The sequence below is a fragment of the Grampus griseus genome (genome assembly GCF_964374135.1).
Source record: "Grampus griseus genome assembly, chromosome: 2".
NCBI lineage: Eukaryota > Metazoa > Chordata > Mammalia > Artiodactyla > Delphinidae > Grampus > Grampus griseus.
The window spans coordinates 85240688-85255136 of NC_139018.1; the positions used below are offsets into that span (position 1 = coordinate 85240688).

Here is a 14449-nt window from a genome sequence, read left to right on the forward strand (position 1 = left end):
CTGCCCTCCTGCAGCCTTGCTTCTGGGGAAAGATGACACTCTCTTTCAGGTTGGTGTAGGCTTTCCCCCATCTCAACACTCTCCACCTGTCCAAGGAAAAGCTGGGTCACAACTCGAGTGTTCTCCCTGCTTCTAGGCTGTGTTGCAGATGTGGAGGAGATCACTGCAGAGTACAAAGTGGGTACCCTCGTCTTAATTCTGAGTTTTCATTGTGCATGATGTTCCTAGAACTGTGGATGTATCAGGCTGCCAGCTGCCTGTAGCAGTTGTGTCCCAGCTCACCAGCCAGAATCATTTACCTGGACTGGTGTGTCTTTTGGACTATATTTCATTGGCATTTGGGCCATGAGGATTTGGAACTGAAGTTCCTGTCAGAACTTGGGGCCCCGTCCCTGACTTTGAGGACAGCTATTTTCTCATAGGGCCTCTTCCCTGCCTCATTTTCCTCAAATGACGCTTGAGGCCAGAACTCTCATACTAGTGGGCTTGCTTCCTTATGAAGAGAGATGCTGTAGTATACAGGAGGGGCTAGGTTATTGGTTGCCAAGGTGTAGTCACAAAATCCCTGGGGTCCCCAAAACCCTTTTAGGTGATCTCTGCGATCCCGTCTTTTCCAAATACATATCCAAATGAGGCCAACTTTTTTTAATCTTCACCTAGAATAACATATCACAACAGATTGAATGCAGATGCAGTTATGAGAATCCAGCCGTTTTCTGTTAAGCCAGACATTAAAGAGATTTACGAAAATGTTAAACAGTGCCACTCTTCTCACTAAATATTTTTGGTTTTGTTTTGGAAACTAGAGTTACTTTTAATAAAAGTGTTAACATGTAATGGGTTTATTATTAGTTTTGAATGAATTAAATTTATTTAAGTATTTCCATTGTAATTTCTAACATAGTAAATATTGGTAGATATAACTTGTATAAATGAAAGCTCTTTGAGGTCCTTGATAAATTCTAAGAGTGTTAAGAAACCAAAGAGTGTAAGAGACCAAAAAGTGTGAAAATTGCTGGGCTAGGTCATGCGGTGGTAACAAATCACCTCAACAACTCCATAACTTAACGTATAGTTTATTTCTTGCTCATACTTTTGTTGCAGTGTGGGTCAGCGCGGACGCTCTGTTCATCAGAGTTACTCAGGGACCCAGGCTGAGGGAGCCCTATCTCATCACCTGCTGCCACACTTAGCAGTCAGGAGAAGGGATGTGTGCAGTGGTCCTTGAAAACTTCTGCTGGAAGCAGCGTGTCAGAGCATCATAAACATGTGCAGCCTTATAAGCTCTTAAGTGAGAAACGTAAATCAAATAAAAACACAGATTCTTGAGCTCTCTGTACCCCTTCCCCTCACATGGCTGGGTCAACGAGTGTCAACGAAGTGGCTTTAGGAAAAAGAGAAGTCAGGGATGTGAACTATAGAAGGATGTTGCTTATGAGGTGCTGAGCCCCACACCACATCCTGGACCATATTTTTTCTCTCTTTTAAACACTTACTGTGCAATATTTAAGACATATAGTAAAGACATGTGGAATAATAGAGTGAACCATTGTGTGCCCACTGTCAGCTTAAGAAACAAAATGTTCCCTGTACCATTAACCTCCCTTTATGCTTGTCCTCATCTGGACATGGTCTTTCTGTCACAACCAGTTTTATTTCATTTTATTATTATTTTTTTTGGCCACATAGCTTGAGGGGTCTTAGTTCCCTGACCAGGGATTGAACCTGGGCCACGGCAGTGAAAACGCCTAACCTCTGGACCTAAGAGTCCTAACCACTGAGCCGTCAGGGAATTCCCACACAACCAGTTTTAGATACTTCGTGGAGAGCAACTTTACTGGCTTGAAATACCCCAGTTTTCTTGTGCTTCCCATCTCTGTCCTTTCACTGTTCCTGAAGCCTCTGCCATGCATTCATTTATTCATCAAATATTTATCAAGTGCCCATTTTGTGCCAGGCACTGTTTAAAGTGCTAGGGATGCATCAGTGAGGGGTAACAACTTAGGCCTTGCCCTCAAGAAGCTCATATTCTGGTAGAGGAGACGGACAGTAAGTATGTGGACAAAGATATACTCAATGTTGGGTCACTCTCTGACTCTAAGTACAATGAAGAAAAATAAAGCAGGATAAGTTGGGTATAGAGTGATAGCAGTAAAGCCAGTCTGGAAAGCCTTCCCTGTGGAGAAGACCTTTGAGCAAAGACCTGAGTGAATTAGCTGTGTGAGTAGTTGAGGCAAGGGAGTTTTAGTGGGAGGAATAAAAAGCCTATGCAGAGGACCTGAAGCTAGAATCCACTTGAGGTGCTCCAGGCGCCAGGGTGGTTGAGGTGGAGTAAGTGAGGGCGAAGTGGAGGAAACGAGGTCAGAGAGGCAGCCAGAGGCCAGGTGACTTAGGGCCTTCTAAACCGGGGTGAAGAATCTGGATGGGGAGCCACTGGAGACTTTTGAGCAGCATAATGACATGATCTCCTATATTTCTTGAAAGAATCACTGTGGCCTGCCATGTTGAGAAAAAGAAAAGACTATATAGGAAGCAAGGCCTGAAGCAGAGGGAACACATGGGAGTTACAGCCATAGTCCGAGGGAGAGAGAAAAGTTGCTTGAGCTTAGCGGTGCGTTGGTAAATGTTTACATGCTCTCTGAGGGGCAAGAGGGGCCCTGATTTGTAGCGTTGTCTGATTTCATGGCTTAAGTGCTCCCACCATGGTGGTTTCAAGCTACCAATGTGCTCTCATTGAATGTGGAGCTGAGAAAAGAGGTGCACAGTCAGCTGTCCTGAGCCAGCATGAGCCAGCTGCAGCACACCACTACTTGAACTTGGGCACTTTTAGCCCAGGGTGGGTTTGCAAGGGGGTGTCCAGGTTTGTCTCCATTTCTTAGGGTAGATGGAAGCTGTACCACCTTTTTGGAAAGAATATGGAGAGGGTTATGAAAGAGAGTCAGTTTATAAAGTCCATCGTGCAGGAGCCTTGCAGGACAAGCCTAGACATTGGAGGCCTTGCAGGAGTTCTGGACTCTCAGATCCTTTGAAAGTGGAGCTCAGCCCCAAACCTCCCTGCAAACAGGAAGCTGGTTTGAGTTAGAACATAAAATAAAACCCAGCTGATGCCCCTGAATGTTTTTCCCCTGCTCTTCCCCCTCCACAGAGTCAAAGGAAACTGCCTTTTTTTCCCTTGGATAGCTGCTCAGAAATCCAGAGGAAGCCAAAAACCGTAAATCCTTTGAAAATCATCCAAGTTTTGAGCCCAGGCAAACTCCTGTCTGTGGGGTTTCCTAGCCCGGATGTCTGCTCCACTGTGGAGAGTCCTAGCAGGAAAGTGACAGACACAAAGATGCCAGGGACCAGAGATGAATCCCATGCCCAGCGGGGAGAGATGGTCCTTAGCAGGGTTTCTCAAACTGCAGCTGCCAGTCCACTTGTAGGTCATGAAGTCAATAAAGTGGGCCATGACCAGAATTATTTTTTTAATGAAATAGAATATAATAGAAATTGGAGTTTATCACATGCAATGAGAGTAAGTATTTTTCTGTGAAACTTTTATTTCAGTTTTATGAGCATGTATGTTTATACTGGATCAAGATATAAAATGTGTCTCTTACGATGGGTCGTGGTCAAAAACGTTTGATAAACACTGGTCTTTCGGGTCTGAGTAACTCACATCTTCTTCCTGCTTTAGATTGCTGTTGAAAACTCCAAGCTAGTTCCAGAATTAATTCTCTGTGGAACTGGATCATCTACCCACAAAACACCTACCCAAATTCCTGTCAGAGAGAGAAGGCAAGCTGAGAACCCACAGACTGGTCTGATTCTTTGGGACCAAAGCTGAAGCATAAGGGAGGGATTGATGCAAATATGAATCCAAAGGATTTGCCTGAAATCAGATTAGCTTGAAGAGAATAGGAGTTGAGTTGGCCTTTTAGCTCAGTGCTTGCTTTGGTGACCTTTCTCATCTATGTGGGTAATGCTGGCCTCAGGCTCCTCTTTCTCTCTTCTCTGCAGTAGGCAGTTGGTGCAGCAGGAATGTTCCTGAGTACCCCTCCCTCGGGGATAGCCAGAGGCACTGTGCCAGGATAGGGTGTGGTGCCCTGAACTGAGTATCTCCCGGACTTCCCCAGGGTTATTTTGTGCTCTCCAGTTAGTGTGCAGTGCTCAGCCCTTTCAGAAAGGTGAGTGGGTGCCGGAGAAGGGGGAGGGGGTCATTAAGCTGAGAAAAAGTATGGAAAGAGGCATAAGTTAGGGCAGAATATCAAGAATGTATAGAGTAGGCTAAAGTTAGTTTATCCCCCACTAGGTTTAGTGCCTCAGAAAGGCCCAAGGGTAGCTGGCAAGTTTGGTGCTTGCCAGGTGGTTGTGGGTAGGTGTGGTGCCCTGGAACTAAACTGCCTCTGTCAGTGAGTAGACACATGTTGGAATTCCTGGTCCACATCCCCAAGAAGCACAGAAGACTCTTGGGGACCTTCCAGGGTAATAGCTTTAACTACAACATCCCAGGGGACTTATTTTGATCTCTGGCCACCTCAGGGCATTTCTTTCCAACCTAATTCAAACTAAAATGGTCCTTGGAGATTGGAATTTAAACAGGCCCTCTAGAAGCACTTGGAATTCTCCAGTTGGGAGAGTAAGAGAGAAGGAGAGATCCTAAAACTACTGTAATTGACTATGGGCTTCCCCTCTGTAGATACCGGCCTGGACTGGGAGCAGACCACAGTGCCACTGATACAAACACCCCTGAAGTGTTTCTGGTTCACATCGCCCTCGTAAGGCCCCGAAGACTCTCTTAGCAGAGTACACTCCAGCCTGTTTACCTGGCCATCCTGCATTCAGAAGCCCCTCTGTCTTAGCCAATGAAGACCGAGGACATCCCTGAGGAGGGCCAGTGCAGGGAGTCCAGACAGTGCTAGAGGAGACTGGACCAGGAGTGACATGCAAGACATTTTATAGCAGTGGGTGAGGGAGTGACGAGGTTACAGGGCAGTCTGAATCTGACATGGGATCATCTAGCAGAAAGATCAGGGAACTAATTTGAGGTTAGTCCAGTATGTCCCAGGGCCTGCAGACAGTGTGGGGTAACAACAGTGATGAAGAGAGTGATAGTGAATGTCTCCCATGGCCATGTCCTCTCAGAATCTCTGAGCACTTTACGTATGTTTCCCTTTCATCTCTGTGGGAGTTGTGGCTTAATAATAATAATTAGAGTACTCTGAGCGTCTGTGCTTTGCAAAACACAGCATTAAGCCATGTCTCTGCCTCCTAGGCTTCGAGTCTGTTTGAACTGGCAGACATCTGATGGAGGGGAAGAGTGTGATGGAATGCATAGATCAGGGATATTATGAGTCACCTAATTGTTACCTAACATTCTTCTGGCTCTTGGAGATCAGAGTGGCCTTTGTTTCATGCCTGCCAAGGTACGAAGATCAGTGACCTCTCCTGAGTCTCATAGACCCAAGAGGCCAGTCTGGGGACCCAAGACTTTATCTTGTAAATGGAGCCTTCCTGGATTGGGAGAGTTCTTGTCCCTCTGTGGCCATGAGCTGAGTTTTAACCACTTCATTTTCTTTTCCATGGGCCTAGCAGTTTGATCACTGTTAAAAGCTGGCGATGTGTACTGGCTTTTTCCCATGTGATCAGGGGGCCTATGGCCAGATCAGGACCTGGATAAGTCAGAAGACAGGGCCATCAGGAAACAGTCAGCGTGGAAGAAGGTCCCGGCTACCTTCAACTCCTCCTTCCCAGCCCCACTCCATCCATAACATAACACTTCTCTGTCTTGCTCCAACAGGTGACCTTGGAGAAGGTGCTTGGAATAACAGTGTCTGGAGGCAGAGGACTTGCCTGTGATCCCCGATCGGGTTTAGTTGCCTACCCAGCTGGGTAAGTGTCTTGGAAGTGGTCTTATTGCATGGAAGTTTATAGCTATGCTAAACCAGTTGGAGTGGGCAGGGGTTTTCTGGTATCTTCTGGGAGATACATCCAGGTTAATGTTTTGGTGCCATTTTTATAAATGACGTACGGGGCCACATAAAGGCTCTTTGTTGACTGTTGTCTGTGTTGCCATCCCGTCCTGCTTTTTGACCACCCACACCCACCCACGCATATAGATTCACACTTTGTATTCACGCAGCTCCCAACACCATCTTCAATATCTTTAATATCTACCTTTTAGTCATTTTTATTTTTATTTTATTTTTTAAATTTAAAAAAATATTTTATACTGGAATATAGTCGATTTACAATGTTGTGTTAGTTTCAGGTGTATAGCAAAGTGGTTTAGTTATATATATATCTATTCTTTTTCAGTTTCTTTCCCCATATAAGTTATTACAGTGTATTGAGTAGAGTTCCCTGTGCTATACAGTAGGTCCTTGTTGATTATCTATTTTATATATAGTAGTGTGCGTATGTTAATCCCAACCTCCTAATCTATCCCTCCCCCACTTTTCCCCTTTGGTAACCGTAAATTGGTTTTCTAAGTCTGTGAGTCTGTTTCTGCTTTATAAACAAGTTCATTTGTATCGTTTTTTAGGTTCCATGTATAAGTCATGTCATATGATATTTGTCTTTCTCTGTCTGACTTACTTCACTTAGTATAATAATCTTTAGGTCCATCCATGTTGCTGCAAATGGCATTACTTCATTCTTTTTAATGGCTATGTAATATTCCATTGTGTAATATATGCACACAGCTCCCAACACCATCTTCAGTATCTTTAATATCTACCTTTTAGTTGTTTTTAAAAACAGCTTTATTGAGATGTAAGTCACATACCACGCAACTCACCCATTTACTATGTACAATTCAGGGACTTCCCTGGTGGTCCATTGGTTAAGACTTTGCCTACCAATGCAAGGGGTATGGGTTTGATCCCTGGTCGGGGAGCTAGGATCCCACGTGCCTCATGGCCCAAAATCCAAAACATAAAAAAAAAAAGAAGCAATATTGTAATATGTGCAATTCAGTGGTTTTTAGTGTATCCACAGAGTTGTGCAGCCATCACTACAATCAATTTTAGAACATTTTCATCACCCCAAAAGGAAACCCCACACCCATTAACAGTCACTCTCTACTTCCCCCTAAGGCTCCCAGCTTTTAGGCAGCCACTAATCTATTTTCTGTCTCTATATATTTGCCTGTTCTGAACATTTTATATAAATGGAATCATATTTTTTGTGAGTGGCTTTTTTCACTTAGCATAGTGTTTTCAAGGTTCATACGTGTCGTACTGCGTATCAGTACTTCATTCCTTTTTATGGCCGGGTAACATTCCATTGTATGGATATACCACATTTTCTCTGTTAATCAGTTGATGGGCATTCGGGTTGTTTCCACTTTTTGGCTGTTATGGATAATGCTTCTCAGAACATTTGACTACTCTTGTCACGTTGAGATATGTCAGTGCCATGGAAGAGAGGAAGGGTTCCAGCGCTGGTGTTCTTCTTTCCCTTGCAGCCTTTTCACTCCTCTGCTCCTACTGATGAGAAACCCCCAACCATAGTTGCTTGAAGCTTCTGCAGAAGTGTTTCTTGGAGGCTTGGAGCTTTTCCTGCTTCTGGTTCTCTTTCTCTGTCTGTTCTCTCTGGTTCCCTGTTCCTTGCTGCTGGGCACAGGAAAGTGAAAATGGGAAGGCGACTGCTCTGCCTCTTTCCGCACCATCAACTTGGGAATGCCGAGTTCCCTAGTGTGATTTTCCACAGCAACTCCTGTAGTTTTTGTATCAGATATATGATTTTTTTTTAGTTTTATCATCCCTACCTTTATCAAGAACCTTTTCTGTGTCAGGCACTTTGTTAAGCACTTTACAGGAATTATTTTATTTAATACTCAGAGCAACCCTGTGAGGTTGGAACTGTTTTCATCCCATATTTTAGAGGAGGGAAACTAAGGTTCAAAGAGGGTAAGCAGTTTGCTCTAGGTCACACAGCTAGCACGTGTCTGTATTGGGACTCCAACCCAAGAAGTCTGACTGCAGAGCTCTTACTCTAAAGTGGCACGAGGTGGAGGGAGACCAGTCTTGCTGCTTATTTTTAAAAGCTGCTTTTCCCCTAAGCTGTTCACCTGCTCTTCGAATGAGAAGAGCCAATTTACGGGCAGCTCAGTCTATGCCAGGGACCCTTCTGCCCCTAGGTTCTGGGGTCTGTCTCTTCTGAGTGGCCCTTTGGCATTTGACATCTGTGGTAGGGGACTGTGGGAGCTGCACTGACTTTACCCTGAAGAGGCTGAGCTGGCCTCCTTCTCCCCCTCCAGAAGCAAGTTGATGAATGATCTCTGTTGCTGGATACCCTGTGCAGTCTGCCTCCGGGGAATTCCACTCATGTCTGCCTCGGCCCCGGGAAAGCCAGGTTCCTTCTTGTTGGAGGTGGGACTGGGGCTGGATGTGGGACGGGCGGGAAAGGCCTGGGCTGCTGCTCTGTGCGTGCTGAGTCCTGTGTCCCTGCTCTGGGGAGTGTGGAGCCCTGGTCCCTCTCTTCCCCATCCGCCCCAGACCCCAGGCCTGGCGCCTTTAAGGGTGTGTGCTTCTGTTTATGGGCATGTCCCAGCCTGGCGTTTGTGCCTTGGGGGTCATTATCCTTCCAGGTGGTGTACGGAAGTTTCCCTGCTGTCACCTCTAGTAGGTTTCCTGAGTGTGTTTGGCTTGGGCCAGCCCTGGGCAGTGCCTTGATCCACTTCCTGACCTTTTGATTTCCTAGAACTTGGAGTTCTCTCTTTGCAAATGGCCCTTTTCTGGGTGTTTTAGTTTTGCTCTGTGCTAGAGCTCCCTGATGTGCTTCTGTGGTATCTGGGGGCCACCAAAGTCAGTGTGAGCAAAGCAGGCTCTTTCCCTCCCCTCTGTCTCCCTTCTCTTCCTATCTGGTGATCCCAACCGCACCGCCCATCCCCCACTCTCTAGTTCCTACTTCGCTTGTTGCTCTAGGAGCAGTTCAGGTATCCTAGAAACAAGAAGAGAAACAAAGCTCAGAAAATTCTCCCAGAGGCCTAGAGGCAAATATCAAACCAAAACAAAGTTTTCTGAAAGGAAATGAAACAACTCTGGGAGGGTGGGGTGGAGAAGGATGTGTGTCAGGCAGAGGTGGGTTGAAGTCTCTGGGTAGAGACCCCTCGGTTTTAGCACCTCCTGCATTTCTTCTCCAGAGCTCTCCCTTTGCTGTTGTTTTCCCACAGGAAGCCCACCCTCACCTGTCACATTTTAAGCCCCCTGCCCTAGGAGGCCAAGCTGGTCCCCAGATAGCTTTGAGGCACTCAGTTTAGTTGAACACCCATAATTGACTTGGGCCCCTTCCCTGGCTGGCTCGGTAGAGGGTTCAGGGCCTTTAGAGCCCAGCACAGCCCCTGTTGCCACTGTGGAGTCAGTGAGTTTGGAGAATGGGTTTCTCTTGACCCCTAATGCCAGGGTGCAGGGCCTGGCCTGAGTGCAGACCCCCTGTGCAGAGCAGCTACTGGCGTGAGAGGTGCCCTATGCAGCAGCCAAGAGGAGACCTCTTGGTGGTTTAAGCAGGGAGGAGGAGGGGAAACCCAGCTCTCCTGAGAAGGCCCTCCATTTACTCAGCGCATATTGGAATTTATGCTGAGATCCAGCTCCAAAGCTTTGGACTGCACGTGAAAGCACAGAGTCTCCTCCTGGACTGTGTTCTAGTGACATCTGAGCTGAAGGAGCATACAGCTCCCTCCTTCCTCTCTGTGGTAAACACTGTGTGGGGGGTTGCCAGGGAGTGTGTGGAGTGGTGGAGAGACCGGGTGGACCTAAGGGAAGAGGATGCTTGGACTTGGTGCCCTGATGGCTGTGAATCACATGCAAGGGTTACTCGCAGGCACTAGTCCCCTCAGTGCCTTTTCTCCTCGTTTCCCTACAGAGCTCACACCTAAAACTGGGGCCCTGTAGTTCTTCCCCAAACAGCTTGTTCATCGATATAGTCATTCATTTGTTCGGCAGATACGTGTTGAAAATATACTTTGGACCAGGCACTGTTCCAGCCGCAGAATATATATATACAGCAGTGACTAAGACAGTGTCATTGCCTCTGTGGGGTTTAAGGAGGGGCAGGCAGACAGTAAGCATGTGAACAAATAAATGAGCAAGGTAATATCAGACAGTGATAAGTGTTCTGAAGAAATAAACCGGGGTGATGGAAAAGGAGAGTAAGTGAATACCTGGGAGTGGGGTGGGGTGGGGCTACTTGGAGACTGGCTGGTCAGGGCTCAGTGGGAGGTAGCATTTGAGCTGGTGTCTGAGTGACAGAGGAATCTATGTGTGAAGATCTGTACTTCCAGGTGGAGGAGACCTCAACTACAAAGGTCCCAAAGAAAGGAGGAATCAATTCACTTGTTTGAGTAGCTAAACAGCAGCCATGGTGGCTAGACCATAGTGAGTGAGAGGAAGGGGGCTCAGACACTGCTTTTGGACCTGGCTTGTGCGTCTTGCAGCTCACAGACATCCACCTGTTGTCCCAGAAGGGAATATGTTTAGAGTCCTCTGGACAGAGAGAGGCGTACTGGTAGCTCTACACCAGTGACCACATTATTCACTGGGTTATTACTGCCAAGTCTTTTCTCATGCCTTTGACGGGGGGGAGGGGTGTGTGTGTCTCATAGAGCATCCCAGAAACAGAGATGCCAGTGGGTCTCATGGGCTGGCCTAAGAGGGTTACTTATTTGGAAGGCATTGGGTTCCATGTGGGTCCTGAAGAGGACCACAACCAAGGATGCCCTAGGAAACGTCCTAGACTCATTATCTCTTAGGATAATTAAAGCTATAAGATTTCCCCTTTGGGAGTGAATCGGGAGGGACAGTTTGTAATTCCAACCTGGAGGAGGACCCTAATGAGTCACTAGTATCCTGCAAGTCCTATATGGATACCGTAGTTGGGGTTCCTGTTGCAACTGCTGAACCCCTGGTTAGCCCTTTCCTTGTTATTGGTGCCCCAGAGAACCCTTCAAGAAGATGGCTAGGAGCACCCTGCTGGTTACTTTGCATATTATTTTTTTCAGTTCTCACAACAATTCTGAGACTTAGATACTATTTATTATTCCTGCTTTATAGATGAGGAAACTGAGGTTCAGAGAAGTTAAGGAATATGCCCAAGATCACACAGTATGTTAGCAGACAGGTCTGCCTGACCCCAGTTTTCTTATTCTTTCTATCATCAGTGCCCTTGAGCATCAGTGAGTCCTAGAAGTCTAAGGTTGGACAGAACTGTGGACCTGCCCTGCCGTGGGGCCTGCTACTCAGGAGTTTCCTTGGGAGTTAGGGCTTTGAGATCTGGTAGCTAATGACTTAAAGATTTATTCACAAATATTTATTGAGTGCCAATTTTCTAGGCCTTTGGGATGTAACAGTAAACAAAATAAACAAACACTACTGTCACAGAGCTGGCAGTCTTAGTGATGAATATAGATCGTCTTCCCTCCCCAAAAGTAAATTATATGGAATATTATAAATTGATGTGTGCTTTGGAAAAAGTATAAGCAAGAAGCAGTGAAAGGGGATAGGGAATGTGGGGGTGTGGGGTTATAATGTTAAGTAGGGGTACAGGGTGATGTATGAGCAAGGCTTGAAGGACCTTTAGTGTGCCTCTGTGAGTCACCTTCTGACTTTTCTTGGTCTGAAAGAGGAAATTCTAAGGTGCAGGGTCCCTGCTCAGACCTTCTGTGTCCTGCTCCCTGTGTGTGTTTCTGCATTCTTTGCTCATCCAAGGGTTCATTTGTTTCTGCCTTCTGGAGGATGGAGAGTCATAGGAGGTGGATCCTATGGGAATGCTGGGCTCTTGGTGATGGCAGCAGGCCTGGACCTGTCCAGGGACGGGGGCTATCGAGGGCTTGGCCTTTCCTGGTTCAGAGAAGTTCCTGGGCAGTGGGCCCAGCACCTGGTACGGTTGCTCCACCACATGACTCCCGGGCTGAGGCCCTGAGGGATTGAGGCCTCACTGCTTCCCTATGAGAGTGAGCAGACTCCCTGTGCCTGTACCCTGGGGTTCTGAATTATGGGACTCAGCCGGTTGGGCCAGCCCAGCCCTATCATATGGAGGATTGCAGCCAGTACTGCTGCAAGGGCACGTGCCAGTGACTGCCTGCTGTGCTGGCCAGGGTCAAGGGGTGTGGAGACCAAGGGCCAAAGATTGGTGCAAACTACACCCCACCCTTCCCTCCCTAGCAGACTGAGAAACTTGCTCAAAGGTTAGAGAAGACTGAGGAGGCTCCCACATCAGTGCTTTTTTTTTTTTTTTTTGCGGTACGCGGGCCTCTCACTGTTGTGACCTCTCTCGTTGCGGAGCACAGGCTCCGGACGCACAGGCTCAGCGGCCATGGCTCACGGGCCCAGCTGCTCCGCGGCATGTGGGATCTTCCCAGACCGGGGCACGAATCCGTGTCTGCTGCATTGGCAGGCGGACTCTCAACCACTGCGCCACCAGGGAAGCCCCACATCAGTGTTTTTGAGGTCTCTTCTCTTGGGAGGACCTCAGCAAGCTGGGCACAGGGGGACCTTGGAGGTCTTTGCCAAGTTCTGCCTTCACCATCTGCGTTATTATCCTCACAGGTGGAGCTGTGACCGAGGGTTGGTCTCTTTTTTCCTCTTTCTCTGTGTTGGAAGGTTTCCAAATTTGAATAATTAGAAGTAAAAATTTCAGCTTGCCCTACCTGTGTGTGTTTCCCTCCTCTGCTTAACTCTCCCATGACACACATGAGAATTTCCAGGCTACACTGGGGGGTGGGGGTTGGGAGGTGTTAGAGAAGGGAGAGGTTGCCTCATAGCTAGTCATCCTCTGTCTGCATTGTCTTTTTACACACACGTGCTGCTCTCCCTCCTTCTTCCGCCATGGAGTCCAACCTAGGGGAGACAGGAAACAGAGGATGCTATGGCCCAGCAAGACTCAGAATTTATGTGCGGTGACTTGGGGAGTGTTCTCAGCCGCCCTTGAAAGGCCACCATGCTGCTTCGGGTTTAAAGGAGCCCTCATCACCTACTTTTTCTGGATTTGGAATGTGGCTGTCGGCATCTGCATCAGTTCATTTCAAGTCAGATCAGCTCTGAGCTGAACCCCTCTGCTGTGGTTTATCTGGAGCTGATCCGAAAGCTAGGTAACCCAGCACCATTCAGACTGGAGGCCATCACCAGAGAGGATGAGCCTGCAGAGGACCGCCTTAGCCGGGCGGCACAGATAGCAAGAAAACGTCAGCTCTCCCGAAAACTTGGTGGGCTTTGCGTGATGGTGGCAGGCCTGGGGGTTATCATTTTTCACACACTAAATAAAATATTAAAATCTAAATATCTAGATCTATGAACTTTGAACTATAACTGCTATAATTTTCATGTGCCCTGTTATGATTTCCAAAGATTCTGTAGCCAGAATCCTTTTTCCCTCCAAGCGCCCCAGTCTTCTCTGCCCCTTCTCAGAGGCTCCTGCCCTGGTGCTCTGTGCGTTAGGTCAGTGTGCTTTCTGTGTTTGTCTCTCCTTTTCAGCTTCAGTTTTCTCTCCTTTTTCCCACTCACTCCACTCTGCTTTTCTGAGAGCACAGCTTCTGGAATCCTGACTCTCTTTTGCTTTAGCTGAGAGGCCTTGAATAAGACCTCTGAACTCGTTTCTCCACATTGAAGTGGGGCTGATTGTACCAGCAGTCACAAGCTTGTGGTAAGGATTAGCTAAGACCAGACCTCTAAGGTGCTTAGCAGAGTGCCTGCTACACAGAAAGTGCTGGTTAAATGGTAACTCTTATTATTGGGCCCACTGTGTGAAGAGCAGTAGACCGGTTATAAAAGGAAGTGAAGGCCTTCGTGCTTAGAGTTCCTTGAAACTCTCGCGTGGTGCTTTTTAACTTAGCCAGGAGGTGTCACTTCCATTCTCTTTCTGTGCTTCTGTGCTGCTGTCCTAGTCACTTGAGGTAGTTTCTCCCTCAGCATTTCCCCCATCCCTTCCTTGCTACCTTCCAAGCTTATCATCTCCTAAGTGGATGAAGACGTAGATATTTTCTTTCCCCAGGCTTAACCCAGCTCTCCTTCCTTGGCTGCCTTCCCAGAACTTTAAAGGAAGCCTCCTTTAGAGTTTTTACCATTACTCAGATCCTAACAGGACTCACCTCCGTTTTTCTGAAGGAAAAACCTGACACAGTCCCTGAGCACCTTGTTCCTCACTGCCAGGAGTCCCTTTTGGCTTCCTCTCCATGCTCCAGGGGGAGTAATAGTAAGATTTGCCGTTTGTTTGGCTCCCACTCTGTGTCCAAAAAAAATTATTTGATCTTCACAGAAGTCCTGAGAGCTTGATCGTAGTGGCTCCTTTTTAACAGATAATGAAATAGGCTTGTGACTTACCCAGGGTCACAAAGTTGTACATGGCAGAACAAGGACTCAAACCCTGGTCTCTGACTCAAAAGCTCACAGTGTCCCCACTGTCCCACACTGCCTCTGAGGATTTGGAGATCCTCGGTGCCACCTTCCATAGAAGACAGGTGGGGCATGCAGTA

The 14449-nt window shown here is 47.2% G+C and overlaps 1 protein-coding gene across 1 annotated transcript in view; it reads left to right on the plus strand.

The window, feature by feature from the left end:
- The window catches only part of MAPKBP1 (mitogen-activated protein kinase binding protein 1), a 49868-nt gene that overhangs the window by 18392 nt on the left and 17027 nt on the right, over positions 1-14449 (plus strand). The window contains exon 3 of the mRNA XM_082649264.1: positions 5780-5871. Coding sequence (XP_082505390.1) covers positions 5780-5871 — 92 coding nt within the window. The remainder of the gene's footprint in view (positions 1-5779; positions 5872-14449) is intronic.